The sequence below is a fragment of the Aplosporella prunicola genome (assembly GCF_010093885.1).
Source record: "Aplosporella prunicola CBS 121167 unplaced genomic scaffold K452scaffold_26, whole genome shotgun sequence".
In the NCBI taxonomy this organism is placed as follows: Eukaryota; Fungi; Ascomycota; class Dothideomycetes; order Botryosphaeriales; family Aplosporellaceae; genus Aplosporella; species Aplosporella prunicola.
The window spans coordinates 388,432-408,362 of NW_022983554.1; the positions used below are offsets into that span (position 1 = coordinate 388,432).

Sequence of the window (19,931 nt, forward strand, 5' to 3'; positions counted from 1 at the left end):
CTCCCCTCACTCGATCAACCTACCTTTCTCCCACTCACTTCCACCTACCTAGACTTCTCCTGTCTCCAACTTGCCGACCTTTCGCTTCAAGCCCGCCACCATGCCCTTCTACCAGACACCCATCCCGCCCCTCCCGGCTACGGCCTCCTTCACTGGGCAAACAGTCGTCATCACCGGCGCGACGGGCGGCATTGGGCATGAACTCGCCCTGGAAGTGCTGCGTCTCGGCGCGGCCAACGTCGTCCTCGGCGTACGCGACGTCGTTAGAGGCTTGGCCGTGCGGCTTGAACTGTTGGCCGATGCCCGTGTCCGCGCTGTCAATCCCACCGGCGCCATCATTATACACGAGCTCGACCTGTCCAGCTTCGCCAGCGTGGCCGCGTTTGCCAGAAAGGTTGAGCAGTCGGAGAAGAGACTCGACGTGCTGCTGCTGAACGCGGGAATCAACCTCGCGCGCTTCGAGCAGACGGTCGACGGGCATGAAAGGTACGCTTGCGCTCTTCGCTCCTCACTGTTGCCGTACGTGCTCACCCAACCTCACAAAATGACAGGTGTATGCAAGTCAACGTGCTCTCCAATGCGCTTCTCTCGCTGATGCTGCTCCCGCTGCTTCAGCGCACCACTGCCTCGCACCATCCCACAATCACCTGGGTCGGCTCTCTCGCACAGGGCTTCCACTCTCCGGGACTTCCTGCCGCCACGGCCACCTCTGGTATTCTCCCACACTACGCTGCTCGCGCCGCGTATTCCCCACTCCGCCGCTACCCGGACACGAAGCTTTTCGTTGCTCTGTTTGTGCGGGAGCTCGGGGTACGCCTTCAGCAACAGCATGGTGACGTTGTGGCGAACAATGCCTGTCCCGGCACTGTCAAGACAGGCGCCGACAATGCTCTCCCCTTCTACCTGCGCATTCCCATGAACCTGAACCGCGCGCTGCGAGCGCGTTCGGTGGACGAGGGCTCACGGGCTGTGTTGTGGGCTGTTCTTGCAGGGCAGGGTCAGGGCTCGACGGCAACGGAGAACGGCGCGTACTTGGCGGATGGAAGAGTCGCAGAGTAAGTTTAGTGTTTTCTTTTTTGTTGGCGTGAACGTTGTAGCTAACGTGGCAACAGACGCACGCCATTTGCAGACACGGCTGAGGGAAAAGCCTTGGGCGTGAAACTGTTTGATGAGATCGTGGCTGAGGCGCAGCGCATTGATGCGGGTGCTGGGCGGGGCCTGACTTTGGCGTCTTGAGGGCGGCGTTGGTTGCCGTGGAGGTGATTGGCGGAGCGATGACGTTTGTTTTGGTTATTTTGCTTTTTGCGTTTGGGGTTACAGTTCGTAGCAGAGCAGGCACGTCAAATGCAGAATTGCAGTCAGGTCGCCATGGTGTAAGGTAGAGATGGCAGGCGCGTCCGGCGTTTGCCAGTCACGCGGGTCACGTGCGTCGTCACATGATCTCGCGCCGGCCCGCGCCGTTCCGTCACCACCTCACCACAACATTCACAACAACCTCGTGTTCCGTCTCACTCCACGCCTCTTCCGCTGCCCCACACGCCACCGGTGCCCTACATCGCCGGCGAGCCCACCGCAACAGCGCAACATGCGGCTATCCCCTCCAGCCTCCAATTCCTCCCCCCACGCGTCTCCCGCCCGTTCCCGCAGGATCCCGTTCCCTAGCGCCCTCTGGTCCATACGACTTGTCATGCGCAATTTCCTTTAGCCGAACCTGCATGGCTGACTGAGGGCAGAGTTGCCCAACAGGGCAGGCGAGCAACAATTCGGCCACTTTATTTTAACGTCGCTGGCCCGAAGCGCCTGCAGCCCTACGTCTAAGACTGACTAAGCCGTTTGCCATTGGCACACGGGTCCTGCCTTCCCTCCGCGCTTGCATATGCACGCGTTCTGACGTGCATCGGCCGACGAACCCCACGAGCATGTTCATCACTTATTCGTGGAACAACCCAACTAGGATCATCTGCTTCCTTGCGTGCCCTTGTGGGGTAATGGTGAGATTGATGCGAACGCTATCTATGGCTTGTCTCAATGCAGCAACTTGAAGAAAAAATAGTAGGCCCAGACCAGCGGCGTCAGCAGCGCAACTGCCACCGCGCTCATGTCGTCGCTCACTGAACGCACCACCCACTGCGCCATGACCGTCCCCGGCGCCCCCTCGGTGAAGAGCATCAGCTTCATCATGTCTTCGGTCATCTTCTGCACCCGATGCACCCGAACGAACATGCCCTCCTCGTAGCGCCGCACCGAGTCCCCCCACGCATCCCTGCCGCCACCGCGGTCCAAAGCCTCCTCAATCGCCTCGGCCAGCTCCATGGCGTCCTTCATGGCCGCGTTGACGCCTTCGCCCACAAACGGCGTCATGACGTGAGCCGCGTCGCCGAGGATCGTCACGCCCGCCTTGCTCTCCCATTTCATGCCCACCGGCAACATGACCAACGAGCGCGGCCACACGGCGCCCTCATCGCACGCCGCGAGCATCTCGCGCACCTCAGGCGCCCAGTCGCTGAACTCACTCATCAGCGCCGCCTTAACCGCCCTCGCATCGCGCACATCGTAGCCGGCCTCGCTCATCCAGCCCTCGCTCCTGACGCCCCACACCGAAATGTACACGGCTCCGTCGCCAAGCTGTTGCCCCATGACAACCTTGCCGTCGGAAAAGGCAAAGCACGAGCCCCCATTCACGAGCCGGTGCAACAGCGGCCGGGTCTTGGCCGCCTCGGGCACCACCATGTTGAAGCCGCCCACGCCCGAGTAGAAGGGCTGCTGCGGCGTCAGCGCTTGGCGCACGGCACTGTAAGCGCCGTCGGCGCCGACGATGAGATCGAAACCCTGCTCGACGCTGCCATCGGCGAAGAAGACGGCGCCATTGGCCTCGTCGATGCGCCGCACGTCGCGGCCCCAGCGCACGAGGCCCGGCGGCAGCGCATCGAGAAGGAGCCTGCGCAGCGCAAGACGGTCGACTTCGGGCTTGCCCTGGGCGAACCAGCCACCGTCGCGCGAGCTGGTCAGGCGCAGGTACGGCCGCATGCGCTTGTCGCAGACGGCGAGGGCGTCGCCGTCGAATCGCGCGACTGAGAGAAACTTGTCGTAGAGGCCGGCGGCCTTGAGGGCGGCCAGCCCCTTCTCCTCGTGAAGATCGAGGGTGCCGCCCTGGTCGCGCGCGTGCAGGCCGGCCTCTCGTTCGTAGATGGCTATTTGCGAGGCTGAGAGAACGCCGCGCAAGAGGAGTAGGCGCGCGAGAGTGCAGCCGGCCGGGCCGGCGCCAACAATGGCGATGCGGGGAATGGGGACAGATTCGGAAGCCATGATTTGATGATGATGATGATGGTGATGATGAAAGTGTTGGTGATAGTGTGGGTTCGGTTAGGGAGAAGGAGAGCGGCATGGCTGCAGAAATAGCACTCTCGAGTCTCGAATCTCAGTCATACGCTCCGACTTCACCCGCCCGAGTGGTGCGACGAGGCTGACAGGGGCGTTGGAGGTCTTGCGCAGGAACGTTGGGCTTCTGCAATAGCAACACGGCTGACAGGGCTTATCGACAAGGATGCCCCGACGGCCAAATGGTTGCCCCGCGTCTGCCCTGCGCGCCTTCCTATTAATCTTTGGACCTCAGGCCGTGGCCTTTGCTGCCTCGAATTCGACAAGAGAAAATAACATGTCCACTGACGGCCACGACTTCAAGCCCGGCCGCCACTTCTGGCTCGCCCTGGCCCCCGTCGCCCTCTTGGCCATGATGGTCTCGCTCGACGGCACCTCCGTCTCCGTCGCCTTGCCCGTCAGTCATTCCCTATTGTCCAAGTCCATCCTACTAACCTCTCTCCCAGATCATGGCCGAGAGCTTGCACGGCACCGCCGCCGAGGCCTTCTGGACCGGCACCAGCTTCCTTCTGAGCTCCGCCGTCTTCCAGTTGCCCATAGGCTCGCTGTCCGAGACGTTCGGCCGCATGTACACGCTCGCGGCGTGCACTCTGCTCTTCCTCATCGGCATCATCATTTCCAGCGTCTCGCACAACTTCACCCCCATGCTGCTTGGCCGCACCATCCAAGGCATGGGCGGCGGCGGCATCATCCTGCTCAATGACATCGTCATCACTGACCTTGTACCCATGCGCCATCGCGGTACCTACTTTGGCATCATTGGCGGTGTCTGGGCACTCGGAAGTGTCTCCGGACCCGTCATCGGCGGCGCGCTAGCCTATGAGGCCTCTTGGGTAGAACTCGTCCCTTCCCTCCTCTGCCCGTGAACTCATTGCGCTGACATTTTGTGCTGCAGCGCTGGCTTTTCTGGATCAACATCCCCTTTGCCGCTATCGCACTCGTCATGATCCCCATCTACCTGCGGTTGAAACGCACGCCGGGCTCAGTGCTCGAGAAGCTGCGCTCCATCGACTGGATCGGCAGCGTGCTCTTCATCGGCGCCACCTCGAGCTTCCTCATCCCCATAACGTGGGGTGGCGTCCAGTTCCCCTGGGAGTCGTGGCACACGTTAGTGCCGCTGCTGATGGGCGTGGCGGGCATGGCGGCCTTCTGCGTGTACGAGAAGCTCGTCCCCTCTACACCCATCATCCACCTCGACCTGCTGCGTGACTACAACATGGCCTATTCGCTGTTCGCAGCCATTATTAACGCCGCCATCGTCTACGGCGCGCTGTACTTCCTTCCGCTCTACTTCGAAGCCACAAAGGACTACAACCCGACCGTGTCGGGCGTGGCTCTCTTCCCCGCCACTTTCACCGTCGCCCCCATGTCCATCATCGCCGGCATCGTCATCTCCAAGACGGGCGACTTCCGCGTCGTCACTTGGGTCGGGTGGATCTTGTCCACGGTCGGACTCGGAGTCATGACGCTGCTCGATGTCGACACCTCGGTCGTGAAATGGTTTTTCATGACATTTACGACTGGCCTCGGCCTGGGACTGCTGTACACGTCGCTCGCCATCATTAACCAGGCAGCGACGCCTTCCGATGACGCCATGGCCATCGCCATTGGGCTTTTCATCTTCGCACGCTGCCTCGGCCAGTGCCTCGGCGTCGCCATGTCCGGCAGCGTATTCCAGAACCAAATGAAAGCCAAGCTGCTGAAAACCGAGACGCTGGCCGACAAGGCCACCGAGTACTCTCGAGACGCAACCAGCATCGTTGCCCTGCTGGGCGGCATGCCAGACGATGAGCGCAAGCGCGAGCTGATACAGGCGTATGCGGACGCGCTGAAGATCGTGTGGGCTGTGTTTGCGGCGCTGAGTGGGGCGGCGATGTTGGCAGGGTTTTTCATAAAGAAGGTAAGTCTGGACCGAGCGCATCAGACGCGGCAAGGCCTGGATGCGAGTGACGCAGAAGATAGTGGGAACGAGGAGGGTGGGTTTGGCGACAGGGACGCCGATGGTAGGAGCGAGGTGACGACTGCGGAGAAGGTCGAGAAGGTTGACGCTGAGGAGAAGCATGGCGATGACATCCCCCCTACCCCTACCACCCCCACCACCCCCATCACCGCTGCCACTACCACCACCACCCTAGCCGAGCCAAATCACCGCATTGACACTGTTGAAGCAAAAGAGCATAGTTGAGTCGGCGTTCTTTTTTTCAATGTCCTCTGATCTAGATACATAGTATTTTCTCTTTTTCTGACAGATAATAATCACTTTCGTACATAGATCTGTACGTACGTACCCACCTACATACAGACGGCCGTCTCAGGTCTGCGCTTTTGCCAGAGGCATCACCCGCTCTACAATGCTCGTCCAGTCATTCGAGTCCTGTCTCGACGACCTGTGGTACGATCTCATCCGGTCTGCCGAATCACGCGCGCCAACCAGAGGGCGGGAGTTAGAACTGCCCAGTCGGAATTCAAGCTGCTCATCCGGTCGGGAAGACGGATCCTTTAGGACCGAAGTGCGCTTCGTTCGACCCAGCTCAATCATGGCCATTTCGGGCCAATCACGTGTCTGAAGTTATATATTTTGCAAGAGAGCCATAGATTGATGCGGTGGCGAGTTGTTTGCATTGGTTCCTAGATGTCTTTACATACCAGAGTCTAATGGCAAACACGCCTGCAGGCAAGTTACAGGTGAACAAACGCAAACACGAATGACTGTAGTCAGTAATAAAGAATTGCTACACTTTGTTTCTTTGTTCCAGCGACTGTATCTAACCATTCTTTTCCGTGGTAAATTTAGTAGAAATTCCAACCACAACCCCAAAATCACGAGATCCAACGGGAATGCACACCAGCGTAGATTGATTGGCGGGCGTCAGATTAGTTAGCCGCCTCAACACCTCATATGCCAAGACATCGAAACACGGCCCATTCAAACCCACAGAAACCCATCCAACCCCCTAGCAAGACGTGAATGAATCGTCAGAATCGATCCATACGGACCAGCCCGCACGTGGGATCGAAGTGGACCGTTCCGCCCTTTGCCGCCGCCAGCCCTATGTCAGCCTAGCTTATGTTTCAGCTCCGCCGGTCAGTGCTGCTGTGATGGCGCATATGTTGCTCGGATTCTGCAGCCAAGGATTACTTGTTTGACTTACGGGTTTGAAAGGAGTGTCAGCTACTGTTTGTGTGAAAAATGGGGCTTTGAAATTCCCATGTGATCGTGTTGGGGGTTTTGAATGGCTTTCTTTGAACGACATGAAGGTGCTGTTCTGACATAATGAATGCTGCAGGGAGGTACGACTAGGTTCGATGGATCAAGCCTGGAAATTTCGAGGGCTTTAGACCTAATGTTTGTTGATTTTTTAGAAGATCGCTGCTCGGTGTTTCTAGAATCCCATTTATTTGTTCACTGAGTAAATTGAAAACCTCGTGCCAGGATTTTTCTTCGGCTACAACCATATCCGTGCCTATCAATGCCAAAAGAATCAAGTTAAGAAACCCGTTTCTATATAGATGACTAGGAGGGAGGCTTAGAGCTGAGCACAGCCCTGCGCGCGCGCGCACGCCTCAGCCCTACACAAGCCGCACGATTGGCGTCAACGAATAAAAACGCCTTACAAACTCCACAGTCCCCACAGCGGCATGTGTATTCCACCGACGGAAGCTGTTCTACGAAGGTTCCGGCATCCGGCGGCGTCATGCGTTGGTCCGCTGGCCGCGCACGTCAGCAGCGCGGAACCTTCGGAACGTTGTCATCAACCCTTACGCCAACTCGCGCTGAGGCTTGGCGACAATTCTAAATATGTGAGCCTATCTTTCGCGAAAACATTTCCTTTCACGGACGCATACACGAGAAGGCGCTGGGCCTGTACGTAGGCGTGCAGTCTGTTTGTGCTGCTTGATTCGTCAGCTACACATCCTTGCACCGTAAGCTCCGGTCAACAAGAGCCACGACTATGCCCTCGCTTTTATAAGCACTGGCGTCCTAACATAAAACCTTTGGCACCTCTAACCGCTTTCACGTAAACCGCGAAATGAACGACACTACCCCCAGGACCGCATCGGACGTCCCAGATTGTCATGCCTACATCGAAGGCATCGACACCAACTATGGATACGTACCGTCTGAAGCGGCCGGTGCCGTCTTCCTCGCCCTCTTCGGTGTGTCTATGCTCGCGCATACCTACCAGACCGTTCGCACCCGCTCCTGGTGGACTCTTGTCTTCTCCATAGGCGCCTTGAGTAGGTAATCCAAACTTCGCAAAAACTTCACAATACTAATATCCTTCCTACAGCCGAAGTGATAGGGTGGGCAGGGCGAGAATGGTCTTCGCAATGTGCCTACAGCGGAGATGCGTTTTTGATGCAAATTACAACTCTCATCATCGGTATGGACAACCCTGAAGCATTCTTTAGCAAATCGCCCCTAAGCTAACGGCGAGTCAGCGCCTACGTTCTTCACCGCCGGGATCTACGTCATCCTCGGGCGGCTCATCGGCATCATGGGCCGGTCGTCTAGCCCTATCTCCGAGAAGATGTACCTCATCATCTTCGTCACCTGCGACGTGGTATCGCTTGTCGTGCAAGCGGTAGGCGGTGCGATGGCCTCGATCGCCTCTCAATCAGACCCTCCGAAGGACACCAAGCCCGGCACGAACATCATGGTCGCAGGTATTGTGTTCCAAATGGCGTCGATCACGCTGTTTTGCTGCTTCTTCGTGCTGTTCCTATGGCGCGTGCGGAGGCGCACACTGTCCTTGCGCATCAAGGTCTTGATCGCTGCCACCACTCTGTCCATTTTCGTCATCTACATTCGGAGCGTTTATCGTACCATCGAGCTGGCCCAGGGCTGGGACGGCTACTTGATCACCCATGAGGGCTACTTTGTCTCCCTCGATGGCGCGATGATGGTGATTGCTGTCGCCGTCTTCAATCTTGTCCATCCAGCGTACTTCCTGCGGCAGGATAGCAATGAAAGCACGAGTGAAGAAGAGAAGCCGTAGTGTTCCGAGGGAGGTGTCAAGCATGGTTGAAAGGGTGGCGGGTGTGCAGGCGTACATGGCCGGAGACAAGCGAACAAGCAAGTATATCTTGTAAAGAGCGCCTTGCCCTGATAATCTCTACAGACTATTGTTAGTCTCATTCTAGGTCTCATTTGTTTTAGATACCGATTTCCTTCTGTCTTTCTTTCCTTCTTTCCTTCTTGTCTTTCTTTCTTTATTGAGGGGGTCATGCGGGGACCACTGCGTCTGGGCGGAGGATTTAGCGATAGTCGAGCCGTCATGGCAGCGATGGCCTAAGAAGGGTTTTCCGTGGAAATGATTGTATGTCGGGTCGGGTGAGTTCGTTGACAGTCAAGGATTGTTATTTTCTGTATATCTTAGCGCATAGACAATAATGAGTTGGGAGCAGTTGCGTCCAAATCTCTTGTTGTGCAAGTACCTTTCAACACGACTTTAGACAGGTGCAGCTATGCCGAGTGTGAAGTTGTCAGTTGAGCGAGCCGTTGTCGATGTGGGAAAGTGCAGCTTCGACACAGCCGCACCTGCCGTTTTGACTTGCGTCTGTGAGAATACTTGAACTCCACTCTCAACCAACAAGCTCTCTCAACCACGTCAACAATGCCACGCAACAAGAGAAAGGCCTCGGCGGCCGCAAACGACGACGATCCGGATGAGGTCAAGAAGAATGAGTCTTCTCCTCCTGCCTCCTTCATCGTCATCAACATCACCGAGCTCGCCTTCCACATACTCTCTTTCGCCGACACCGAAACCCTCTGGCAAGCCAGTCACGCATGCAGCAAACTTCGCGACCTCATCGCCCACGACACGGCTTCTCAACGCCGGCTCTTCTTGACTCCAGACCCAGCCGGCACCCTCAGCCTCCTCTAACCCGTCTCCTACTACCTCTATAGCAGGTACAACCGGATGGCCAGCGTCTTCCGCATGTATGGTGGACCGTCTGCGCACGCGCGCCTCGCCCAAGTTGAAGACCACAACGATCTGCATAAGGTCCAATCACACTTCGCAGGCATAACAGTGTGGGCATGCGACGAGCGGCCGCAGCCCACGGCGCCACAGCCGAGCTTCTGGATACCGAAAGTCTCCAGGATCGAGTTCAACCCGCTGTTCACGAGCGGCGACTGGCACCCATGCTACACCCCGCTGGATGAGCTAACGGATGATGACCCGCTCAGAACGTGGAACTGGGAGTGCAGAGAGGTGCGGCTGCGGCCCGAAACACACGAGCTGCTGAGGCAGGACGGCGAGGACCGCGACACCCTCAGAGCAATGTACCTGACGCAGCCGCCTATAACGACCGTCTGCGCCCGTGAAAATTCCGGTACATGTCTGATCTTGTTCTCGAACGAGAAGGGCGTTGCGATGGGAGACGTGTTCGATAACCTGGATGGCAGGGCGAAGTCCCGCGCACGAACAGTAGGGGATTTGAGTTATGAGAGAAAAAATTTTGAGAACCTGTGGTGCAGAATAGTCATTGCGGCACTGTGTTAGAGGGCACCCACCATGGCCGGAGGAATTAAGTGCGAGGTCGTCAGAAAGAAGCATGTACAGTACCATAAAAGCACACGGAGTTATTTGACCGGGGTTACTCGGACAGGACCACAGACCTAGGAGCCCTTGCAGGATATTTGCTAGGCACTTACTTCGAGGATGGACGTGATGGTATGTAACGTCCGTCACCGTGAAGCGAGATGTACCGTGAAGCGAGATGGTGATAATTGTATGGAGTAGAAGAAGATACCTAGTTAAGATATGTTGAGTCTATGTGTGCTCTAAGACCTTTTCACCTATACCTAGGACTCGGGCTGGGAGCTTGGCAAGGAGTACTCTGTAGGGACTGATTATATTATGTCCTGTCTCGCTAGACGGTGGATCTCGATTCGCGGTGACGGACGTTAGGAATAGAGAAAAAAAAAAAAAAAAAAAAAAAAAAACACCATTATCCATCCACCAAACACCACGCGACGAACCCCACCAGGCCGATGCGTCGGGATTCGACGGAGTTCCACGCCTGCGGCGATCCGGACAAATCGGGCAAATGCCGTGACTCGCGCTCTCGGGAGATCAGCTCGTGGCCCCAACGCCCGCTTGGCCTTGTCGTCTTTTTGCGTTTCTTCCTACCTACAGTACCGGCATCTACGACTGCCTCTTCGGCCTTTTCTTTTTCTTTTTCTTTCACCTCTCTTCTCTTCACGCACCTCTTGGCGTCGACATACCTCTGGCCTTCTTCCTCGATTCCTTCCTTCGGCTCTCCACCCGACCCACCGCAATGGCCTTTCCCCGGCGAGACCCCGCCATCTACTTCGCCGGCTTCACGCAGCACCACTGCACCTACAAACATGTCAATGGCCATCCCATCGACCTGACGGTGTTCGTCCCTTCCGATCTGCCTCGGGACACCAACGCTCCAGCCCGTCCCGTAATCGCGCGCTTCCACGGCGGCGGTCTCATAACTGGCGCGCGCCTGCACCCCGGCTCCTTCGCGCCGTGGATCCTCGAGCTCGCGCGCGCGCAGGGTGCCGTCCTCGTTACGCCCGACTACCGTCTCCTACCCGAAGCCCGCGGTGCCGACGTCTTGGCTGACGTCGCTGACTTCTGGGCCTGGCTGCGCAGCCCGCAGGGCCTGCAGGCCGCGGTGCCGGATCTGCCCGTGGACATTGACCGTGTGCTCGCTATGGGGGATAGCGCGGGCGGCATGCTCGCCCTGCAGGCGGCGTTCATGGGCGCGCCGGGCATCCGCGCCCTCATCACCGCGTACCCCATGGTTGACCTTCGCAGTGACCACTTCACCCGCCGCTGCGAGAAGAACATCCTGGGGCTGCCGATGCTGGACGAGGAGCTGGTGGAGGAGTACATCGAGGCGGCGCGCAGCAAGCCCGGCGTCGTCCTGGCCTCTGCCGATATCCCGGACCGCATGGACCTCATGATCGCCGTGTTCCAGCATGCTCGCTTCGGCGAGCTGCTCGGCCCCGAGCGCGAGCTGTACCCCTTTGACCGACTCGAGGACGTTAGCCGCGCGGGCGCGCGCCTGCCTCCGCTACTCGTCACCCACGGGTCGGATGACTCGATCATGCCATCTAGCGGTAGCCGGCTCTTTGTTGAAGCGTGGCGCCGGTGGCAGCCCGAGGCTCGCGTCGAGCTGGTCATGCGTCCAGGCGAGCACGGCTTCGACAACAGCGTGGGTGCCGACGAGGAGTGGTTCAAGGGACCATTGGAGGCCATCGTCCGGGAGTGGTTGGGGACTGGACCGTAGCACGCAAGTCTCACACGGGTTAAAGACATAGATCTACTATCTTCAGGGGCTTTTCTTCGTTCCGCGCCTTGTCCATCTCGGGTCGCCGCCCCCACACTTTCCAGTAGTGCAGGTACATGTGCACGTCCTTCCGCTTGAGGTCCGCTCGTGCTTTGGCCAGGAAGACCTGGACCTCAAAGGGCTTCCAGCCGAGGACACGAGTGAAGATGCCCAGCACGAAGGCCTCGAGGCCGTCCGTCGTCTGCATGAGGTTGAAGAAGCCGATGGCCTTGTAGTCGGGATCCTTGGCCCAGTGCCCCATGGGCAGTTTGCACACCTTGACGCCGATGTCCACAAAGCCAGCGTCACGCATCCAGTGCTCCAGCTTCGGGCCCGGGCTGCAGGTGCGGCCGATGGCGTCGCAGCCTTCGTTGAGCAACTCGGCTAGGCGCTTCATGTGGTTGTCGGGGGTGAGGGTGCCGTCGTCGGAGACGTACCTCATTTCGTAGTCGCCGAACTCGACCCAGCCGCCGGGGGCGACGGCTTCGTAGCAACGCTGCATCAGGAGCGGCCAGTCGGCGATGCTGCCGGCGAGGTAGCGCGCGTGGATGAAGTCAAAGGGCGGGCGTTCGGGCCATTCGGACTCGACATCATCGACTTCGAAGTGCACATTGGGCGGAACCCAGCGCGGCTGGATGGGCGACAGGTCGTTGCCGATGACCTCGGCTTCGGGGTAGCGGTCGGCGGCCTCGATGGCCCAGATACCGGTGCTGGGAGTCAGGTGTTGGAATGGGTGGTACAACGCGTAGCGGAAAGAGGAGCGCCGTACGTGAGTTGGGATGGGCGGAAGGGCAGACTTACCCAGTGCCAATGTCGAGGATGCGTTTTGGATCTTTCTTCATGGGAGCGCAGAAGAGGGCGTCGCCGATGGCCAGCGACGACATCTGATGGACCATGTCGAGGCGGTCCTGCTCGCGGTCGTCGTTGGGAAAGTTGTAGACGCCGTCGCGGTAGGCGTGGAAGCGGCGGCCGTTTTCGACGCGGTATCGCTCGGCGGTGGAGCTCAACCAGGTTTCGTAGCTGTACATGTCGTCGTCGTCGTGACCGGGGTCGATTTCGACGTAGACTTGGTGGATGCGGGGAGCGCGGGCGGTGGACATGGCGGCGGCGGGAGGATTTAAGGACATTGCTTAGGCCCACGAGCGCGGCGCGGAAATCAAGATGGCGTTGAAATAGGGACGAAGAGTGTGCGGGGGGCCCTGGCTGGTGTGCGGTGGAGAACATGACGGAGAAGAAGCGTGAGATGGGTACGAGTCAGGGCGCGGACCCGAGGAAAGGGAGAGTCAGAGAGGGTCGCGGGCGAACGCGAGAAGCGAGACGGGCATGAGCGAGCGAACGAGCATCAACCAGCGAACGGACGGCGGGAAGAAGTGGGGTCCTTGTCCGTTGCGCCCGTCCAGCGTCGGCGTCGGCGGATTCCGGCCCGGCGCGCCATGAGCCGAAAGCCGCGTCCGCGCGCGCGTATCGCGCGTCCCGCCCGCGTTCCTTCCCCATCGTGCCATCATCCATTCCATCCATCGCGCCTTCCCATCGCCGTCATGGCGTCGTCGCTGCCCTTCGGCCTCGAATGGGCCGCGTCCGACGACCGCGCCCGCCTCATCTTCGTCTACTGCACCCACCCCATCGCTCATTGGGTCCGTTTCCTCTCCCGTCCTCTGCCGCCCGACTCCTGAACCACTTCTTTCTTGTCGCCAACCACCGCCCATTTTGCGGCTACGACTTCCGCCTCTGCCTTGCCCGCAGCTACGAGACCAGGAACTATTACCCCAAAGATCCCGCCGTCCTTCGGAAAGGCGGCCTCCACTTCCTCTACGAGAACGACCTCGTCTCGTCGCCTGCGTCGCTCTTCACCGTCTCCATCGAGCTGGACGAGCAAACGCAGCAGGACAAGCGGAGCTGCCTGCTGCGGAAGAATGGCTGGGGCAACCCCAATGCGTACGGCGAGGTGCGCTGCGAGTTCAACAACGTAATCGACATGGCCTTGCAGTTGTGGGGCTGCAAGGTGTCATTGAGCTCCATGCAGAGCCGCGCCGCAATCCACGGTGGCATTCTGCCCGCTCAGGATCGTAGGAGGACCGTTGGGCCGCGCGAGCTTCCGCTTCCCCTCGTCCAACGCAGCATGCCGCGCGTCTGGCGCAAGCGCGACGAAGGCACCGTGAGGCCTTGCCCTGTCTTCGTCACCGCCAATCTACCCTCAGAGGTGTGTCATGCTGCTCCTCTCTGCTATCTTCGATTGGCCCACTGATGCGCTCCCTCCACCTGGATGCCGTGAATCTTAGCCCCCACGACCCGAACCATCGGGTCCGCGCGCAGATCATCCACATCGGCCTCGACGCTGATAGCGAATACACGCTCGTCGACGACCCGCCGGCGCCGCCAGTGACGGAATCCTTCAAGAACTTCATGGCCCCAGCCCTGATCTTCTTCATGCGTCGAAGCTGCGCCGCCGCCGACTTGTCGACCAAGTACTTTATCATCCTCGACGACCTTACAACGGAGAAGCTCCCTTGCATGACCGGCGCGCACGATGACGATCAGCTGTTGTCCCTGCGCCGGTTGAACTGCATGATCGGCGACGTGTCGAACCACCGCTCTGGCCGTCCCCTGCTCCTGCGTTGTTCTTTCGGCGCGTGTGCCGACATTCTCGACGACGCGACGTCCACTTTTACCGACACCGACCTTGGCTACGACGCCAATTGCGCTGCTGTTGAACATGGCGGCTGTTTTCGTTACAAGATCCGCGAACATACCTGCCGCGCTTTTGGCAACCTCATCGATCCCTCGGTCAGGCTTGGGTCTGGCAACAGTCGCATTGTCGATGATCGCGTCTCCGGCGAGCTGTTGCATCTTTTAGAATCAAATGCAGCACACCCTCAGATGAGGCCAGACCATGTCCCGCCCGAGCAAATGCCAAGCCTCGAATGGATCTTAGATAGCAAGCCGAACGTCATCGGCAGAGCCAACCCCGACTTGTTGAAAGACTGGCAGAACATCTCCGAGTACGATTACTATTACGATCAACTTTCTCAGCGCTACGCACTGGGACTCTCGCAGCCAGCATCCAGCGCTGAGCAAAGCTCGAGTGTCCCGGTGACGCTATATGGCCCCCGCGGTGGTACGGTGTCGCAGGTTGCGGGGACGAAGGCTTCGGCGGGTGAGGACAAAGCGTCGAGGTCGGGAGCGAAGAGGGTCGACAGCTTCATGGACTCGGACGCGAGCGACTCGGAAGAGGGGTGGTGCGGGTACATTGCGCTCCCGGAAGCCACGGGATTGACACAGATGAGCTGCGACTGAGAGAGGTGGGGGACCAGGTTTGGATGTAAAAGTCCTGTGGGTCCTGTGGGGAGCCCTTGTGGGATATAGTAGAGGAAGGATGTACAGGTCGTGTGCGGTTGGGCGCAAGCCACGTGGAAGGCAGATGCCGGTCGCGGATGCGCCAAGGAAGCCGACACGACGCCCTGCGCAGCCCCGCTGGCGCGACGTCGTCGAATCGACGCCGCCTCCGCATCTGCACTGGCAGGTTAAGCTTATCGGTTCGCTGACCTCAATGGCTGCCGCCGTGACAACGCGCGCGACATGGTGGCCGGGAGCAGCGCGCGCGTCTGCTCGCACCACCTCCGCCTTTTGTGCCACGCCCGTCCGCTTCGCTCACTCTCTCATCTTTCTTCGTCGCCATGGCACCCGCGCAGCTCTCGTCGGCCGCTCTGCGCGCAGTTTCCGTCCTCCTCCTGCCCGTAACGCTGTATCTTCTGGTCCTTCTGCGGGTATACAATGCCTGCTTCTCCAGCCGACGCCCGGTACGATCACCCGCAGATTGGCAGACGATCCTGATCACGGCCGCTCCGTCGTCGGCATCGACCGCCCTCGGCCTCGCCCGCGTCCTTTACACTGCCGGCCACAAGGTCATAGTGGCATCGCCAGAGCCGGTGGCCTACACGTCTCCCTTGCGCCTCTCGCGAGCCGTGTCCAAGTTCCGCCGGCTGGACACGCCAGGCCCTGAGCGTCGCCCCAACGACGAGCTCCGCATCGTGCTTTCCCTCATTCTCCACGAGAGGCCTACGCTGTGGATTCCCGTCGAAGCGCGCGATGCGGCCCTGCTCAAGGAGACGTTGGACGCCGAGGCTGCGAGGCCGAGACCCCGGGTGCGCTGCGCGGTGCTTGCCCCAGACAGGAGCGTCGCGCGTCTGATGCGAGATGAGGCGGCGTTTGCGGACTTTGTGGCTAGTCTGGGGACGGAGGCACGAGCTCCCGACGCGTACGTGGTGCGGTCCCGGAACGAGGTGCATCGCATCCTGAGCGGGGGCGCGTGGAAGCAACAGTTCGCGGCGGTGCGGCTGGAGCCGGAGAGCACGGCGGCGACGGTTGCGAGGAACGGGCTGCTGCCCTTCCCCGATCAGAGCGAGGACAGCGAGGGCGACGAGGCGCGCGACGAGGTCGTGTGGCTGCCGCGCCCGTCGATGAACGAGACGTACGAGCAGGTGGCCAGCCTCAGCATCTCGAGGGAGCAGCCGTGGAGGCTGCGCCAGGCCGTCGACGGCGAGCGCTACACGGCCCACGCCCTCGTTCTGCGTGGCGCCGTTGCGACGTTTGTCGTGTCGAGGCCGCCCGACGACGGGCCGCAGACGCCTTCGTCGGCTCGCGCCTCGACTCCCGCCGGCTCCGCCTCTTCGGCCGCCATCTTGCCGTCGGCCTCTCCGCTGCACTCGTCCCTGCTGGCCTTCACGCGCGCATCCGCCGCCGCCCTCCCCACCGCCCCTTCCACCCACCTCAGCCTCAACTTCGCCGTCGCCACAGCCCCTGCTTCCACGGGCACCACGACGCGCTTCCGTCCGCTCGCCTGCGCCGCCGTGCCTCCGCCATGCTTCCCCCGCGACTCTGCCGCCGCTGCTCGTCTTGCCGCCCTCTATCTCTCGGCTGCCGAGCGTGACGCGTCCGCCCCTGCTGCGTTGCCTGCCCCGCCCTTGACTGCGCAAGCCGTCATTGCATCCACTGCGCGCCCTCGTACGCCCACAGAACCACGCCCGAGATCCGTCGCCGCCGTGGGCGCGCTCCCGACGCCGCCAGGCAGCCCCTGCTCGCCGTCGCCTCCTCGGTCGGAGAAGCAGCACTACCAGCAGCACGCCAATCATGACGGCAGCTTCAACATCGCGACGCCGCGCCCCTCTCCCCGCACCTACCACTCGACGCCCGCAGCTACCCCCACGCGACAGCTGCCTTCGGTCGTGCACCTCGCCCCTCTCTCTGTCGTGCCGCCCTCCTCGTCCCCCGCGGCCTCCTCGGCTCCGCCGCCAGGGACGCACCATCTCCCCCACACCCTCCTCACTCTGTTCCTTCTTCCCCTGCTGTCTCTCTTCTCCCTCGTGTTCGGCCCTCGGGCCTTCGGCCCGGCACTCAAGGACCTGAGGCACAGCGCCCTCGAGGCGGCGCGCCGAGCGTTCGAGTGGGAAGACCGCGTGTGGTGCGCCTGGGACATGGGGCCGTGGGTGTGGTGGTGGGGCTGGGGCGGCGTTTGGGGCGGCGTCGAGTAGGTGGAGAGTTGGGGAGATGGCGGGACGATGCTTTCTTGTGTCTAGTTTCAGATTACATGTACTTTCCTTCTTTGTCAATTTTTGGGGCGTGTGTTGCGTCTATGGGGGGAATTGGACGGCGCGATATCCGCTCCTTGTGGTGTAGGTCTCGGGGCGTTGCGTTGCGTCGCTTTCGGTGGTCGGTCATTTGGTGGGTTAGCATGGATAATGAATAGGCACGGTATATTTAATGCAGTGCTCTTTGCATGATCGGTCATCATACCATAAGCAACTTTACCTGGGTGCAAGTACTCAATGGATATTGCGTCACGCGATGTACAGGCGTGTGGTGTTCTTAGTAATGCTATAGAAACGAGAATATGGGGAGGGATGATGGAAATAAAAGTGACGGAAAGAAAAAAAGTCATCTTCAGAATAAATCCCCGATAGATGCATGAAGGATTCCTAGCCACATGTGAACATAAAATTCATAAACACGTGAAGTGCTCTCAAGGAAGCTATAAACAAAATCCTAATGAGGTATTGAATGCATCGCGTAATGAGGACGGAGGAAGGATTTCTTATACCTTCGAAAACATAATATATACAAGGTGCTAAAGTACCTCGCGATGAGACGATAGAAATAATACGTATGGGTGCACGAAGTGAGTCGTATATCTACGAATATTTGAAATATTGTGAGGTGGGGAAGTATTCGGCTAGCCACCTGTAAGTATAAAATTCATGTACCTATAAAGCACTCCCAAGGAAGTTAAAACAAAAACCTCATAAGCTGTTGAATGCATCACGTAAATAAGAGGGGAGGGAAAGAGTTCTATACCTTCGAAAGTATAATCTACGCAAGACGCGAAAGCATTTCGCGAGGGGACGGTGGAAATAACATTCATGGGTATAGCGAGTGAGTCCTATATCTGCGAAGGTTTGGTATCTTGCGGAGTGGTGAAGTATTTGGGACCGCTGGAAATGAAACTGGACTTTTGAAGCAAAAAATATAACAACCTGAAGAAATAGCGACATAACTGATGGCATGGAATTGAGTTGGATTTGTTCGGCCAGCTATGAGTAGTCTACGATTCCTTTCTTTGCTCAATCATGCACGCGAAGGGTGTTTGCAATGTGTGGTCTCTAAAACTTTTCCTTTCCTCGTCTACATGCATATCATACAAGTTTTCTACAGTCATCCACAATGTTTATACAGATAGTGTGCACACAGCGTTCCGTCGAATCATGCCGAAGCAATCAGGAGTGCCATCTTCTTGGGACGTATCCCCCTAGCTCGCTCACCATGGCCAGCGCAATCACGCCGTCGAGCGTGGCCAGGAATCCGGAAGCGGATGGCTTCGTGTCGCCGGCAGGGTAGTCTTTTCTCGCGCGCAGAAGGCCTGCGAAGAATTCTCCCTCGTTTTCCCCTCCCTTCGCTGTCTTCGCCGGTTGCGGCGCAGGCTTCCTGCGGCGTGGTCCTGAGCAAGAGGGGTTCTGTTGCGCCGCTTTCCAACCCCACTGCTCTCAATTCTCTCTTCTTGTGTGAGCGATGGTGCATGCTACAGGACGTACGCGACGGAGCGGTGGTTCGGCGGGTGGGATGCTCGACGAAGCAGTCTCGTGGCCGGCTCTGCGTTGGCCAAGCGGCGAGGACCTCTCATCCGTGCGTTCGATGCACCGCAGCCTCAATCGTCCTTGGCTCCGCCATCTCCACCGGCTGGGTCGTTCCCCTCGGGCGGCGGGGTCGGCGGGCCGTCCATGCCGACGCTCTTCATGTCCTCCAGCAGCTCAGAGACGTGCTGGTCGCGCTGCTTGTTGCTGCGCCAGCGCACGGCCTGGCTGTAAAACAGTATGTCCCAGGTGGGGGTGGGGATGGCGGGCAGCAGGCCCGGGACGCGCAGCTTGGCGCGGCGGTAGGCCTTCCAGAGCTCCTGGCGGATGGTGGGGCGGCGGGCCGGGTCGGTGGCGAGGTAGGCGTGACGCAGGCAGTTGTTCAGGCGGGCGAGGCTGGTTTGGTCGGTGGGCGCGGCCCCGGACGGCGGCAGCTTGACCATCAAGCCGTCGAGCTCGCGACGCACGCTCTCCGGGTCCGCCTCGGCCAGCGTGTCGATGTCCGGGTCCAGCTCGTCGTTGGCCACGGCGCGCAGGCGCATCAGCACCGGGTCCTCGACGTCGCCCGTGTCATTCTCCAGCAGCTCGATCTCGGACTCGAGGCGCCGGATCTTGGCCATCAGCTCCCGCGCGCGGTCCTCGTCGGCGTTGACGCGCGTGGCGCTCACTCGGCGCGGCACCTCGTCGGCGGCGAAGCGGGTGACGTCCTGCTCGTAGAAGCGCACGACGGGCTCGGCGGGCTCGGGGTTCAGCAGGCCCAGGGGGTCGGGGTGGGAGGAGGAGGCATCTTGGCGGGGAGGCGGTGGCTCGGTGGGGCGCGAGTGTCCGGCGACTTCGATGGGCGGGCGCTGGAGGCGGCGGGAGCGGTGGGAGCGGAGGGAGCGGGAGGACGCAGGCGTTGGCGCGAGGAGACGCGTCGGCAGGGCGCGGGCGCGGACGCGAAGGAGAAGGAGTCGCATGGGAAGAAGGTGCGGGTTGGGTTTGCGGAAGTCACGATCTGGCCAGCGGGCGATGACGCCGACAAATTTCTGGCCCGGCGCGCGCTGACTAAGACACACACGTCACGTTCCGCCCATTTCCATTCTCGACGACGACGACTCTCGTGTCCATTGTTATCATTGC

General features: G+C 59.7%; 10 protein-coding genes and 1 pseudogene across 11 annotated transcripts; 7 read left to right on the forward strand and 4 right to left on the reverse strand.

Moving 5' to 3' along the window:
• Positions 1-100: 100 nt before the first annotated feature.
• On the forward strand, positions 101-1,236 carry K452DRAFT_312061 (uncharacterized protein; the record flags this gene model as incomplete). The annotated part of the gene is made up of 3 exons (XM_033543513.1): positions 101-486; positions 552-1,055; positions 1,113-1,236. The coding sequence occupies 3 exons, from the start codon at positions 101-103 to the stop codon at positions 1,234-1,236; spliced, it is 1,014 nt and encodes a 337-aa protein (XP_033393652.1).
• A 694-nt stretch (positions 1,237-1,930) lies between these two features.
• Positions 1,931-3,690, reverse strand: K452DRAFT_291281 (uncharacterized protein). The gene has a single exon (XM_033541146.1). It carries the CDS (start codon positions 3,304-3,306, stop codon positions 2,026-2,028), a length of 1,281 nt encoding a protein of 426 aa, XP_033393653.1. The 5' UTR covers positions 3,307-3,690; the 3' UTR covers positions 1,931-2,025.
• K452DRAFT_235249 (uncharacterized protein) lies at positions 3,656-5,563 on the forward strand (the record flags this gene model as incomplete). The annotated part of the gene is made up of 3 exons (XM_033537418.1): positions 3,656-3,775; positions 3,825-4,211; positions 4,274-5,563. The coding sequence occupies 3 exons, from the start codon at positions 3,656-3,658 to the stop codon at positions 5,561-5,563; spliced, it is 1,797 nt and encodes a 598-aa protein (XP_033393654.1).
• A 1,885-nt stretch (positions 5,564-7,448) lies between these two features.
• K452DRAFT_216069 (uncharacterized protein) lies at positions 7,449-8,333 on the forward strand (the record flags this gene model as incomplete). The annotated part of the gene is made up of 3 exons (XM_033536249.1): positions 7,449-7,617; positions 7,671-7,763; positions 7,822-8,333. Coding segments are annotated over 3 exons (774 nt in total), but the record flags the coding sequence as incomplete, so codon positions are not given.
• Positions 8,334-9,302: 969 nt separating this feature from the next.
• K452DRAFT_321561 (uncharacterized protein) lies at positions 9,303-9,887 on the forward strand (the record flags this gene model as incomplete). Its single annotated transcript, XM_033544406.1, has 1 exon — positions 9,303-9,887. The coding sequence occupies one exon, from the start codon at positions 9,303-9,305 to the stop codon at positions 9,885-9,887; it is 585 nt and encodes a 194-aa protein (XP_033393656.1).
• A 778-nt stretch (positions 9,888-10,665) lies between these two features.
• Positions 10,666-11,649, forward strand: K452DRAFT_235202 (uncharacterized protein; the record flags this gene model as incomplete). The annotated part of the gene is made up of 1 exon (XM_033537414.1): positions 10,666-11,649. The coding sequence occupies one exon, from the start codon at positions 10,666-10,668 to the stop codon at positions 11,647-11,649; it is 984 nt and encodes a 327-aa protein (XP_033393657.1).
• A 19-nt stretch (positions 11,650-11,668) lies between these two features.
• K452DRAFT_235208 (uncharacterized protein) lies at positions 11,669-12,788 on the reverse strand (the record flags this gene model as incomplete). The annotated part of the gene is made up of 2 exons (XM_033537415.1): positions 11,669-12,398; positions 12,490-12,788. The coding sequence occupies 2 exons, from the start codon at positions 12,786-12,788 to the stop codon at positions 11,669-11,671; spliced, it is 1,029 nt and encodes a 342-aa protein (XP_033393658.1).
• A 229-nt stretch (positions 12,789-13,017) lies between these two features.
• On the forward strand, positions 13,018-14,982 carry K452DRAFT_339636 (annotated as a pseudogene; the record flags this gene model as incomplete). Its single annotated transcript has 2 exons — positions 13,018-13,888; positions 14,002-14,982. Coding segments are annotated over 2 exons (1,852 nt in total), but the record flags the coding sequence as incomplete, so codon positions are not given.
• A 380-nt stretch (positions 14,983-15,362) lies between these two features.
• Positions 15,363-17,216, forward strand: K452DRAFT_301660 (uncharacterized protein; the record flags this gene model as incomplete). Its single annotated transcript, XM_033542483.1, has 1 exon — positions 15,363-17,216. The coding sequence occupies one exon, from the start codon at positions 15,363-15,365 to the stop codon at positions 17,214-17,216; it is 1,854 nt and encodes a 617-aa protein (XP_033393659.1).
• A 37-nt stretch (positions 17,217-17,253) lies between these two features.
• Positions 17,254-17,605, reverse strand: K452DRAFT_97327 (uncharacterized protein). Its single transcript, XM_033547376.1, has one exon. It carries the CDS (start codon positions 17,474-17,476, stop codon positions 17,291-17,293), a length of 186 nt encoding a protein of 61 aa, XP_033393660.1. The 5' UTR covers positions 17,477-17,605; the 3' UTR covers positions 17,254-17,290.
• Positions 17,606-18,883: 1,278 nt separating this feature from the next.
• K452DRAFT_301661 (uncharacterized protein) lies at positions 18,884-19,768 on the reverse strand (the record flags this gene model as incomplete). The annotated part of the gene is made up of 1 exon (XM_033542484.1): positions 18,884-19,768. One exon carries the CDS (start codon positions 19,766-19,768, stop codon positions 18,884-18,886), a length of 885 nt encoding a protein of 294 aa, XP_033393661.1.
• Between the last annotated feature and the right edge of the window lie 163 nt (positions 19,769-19,931).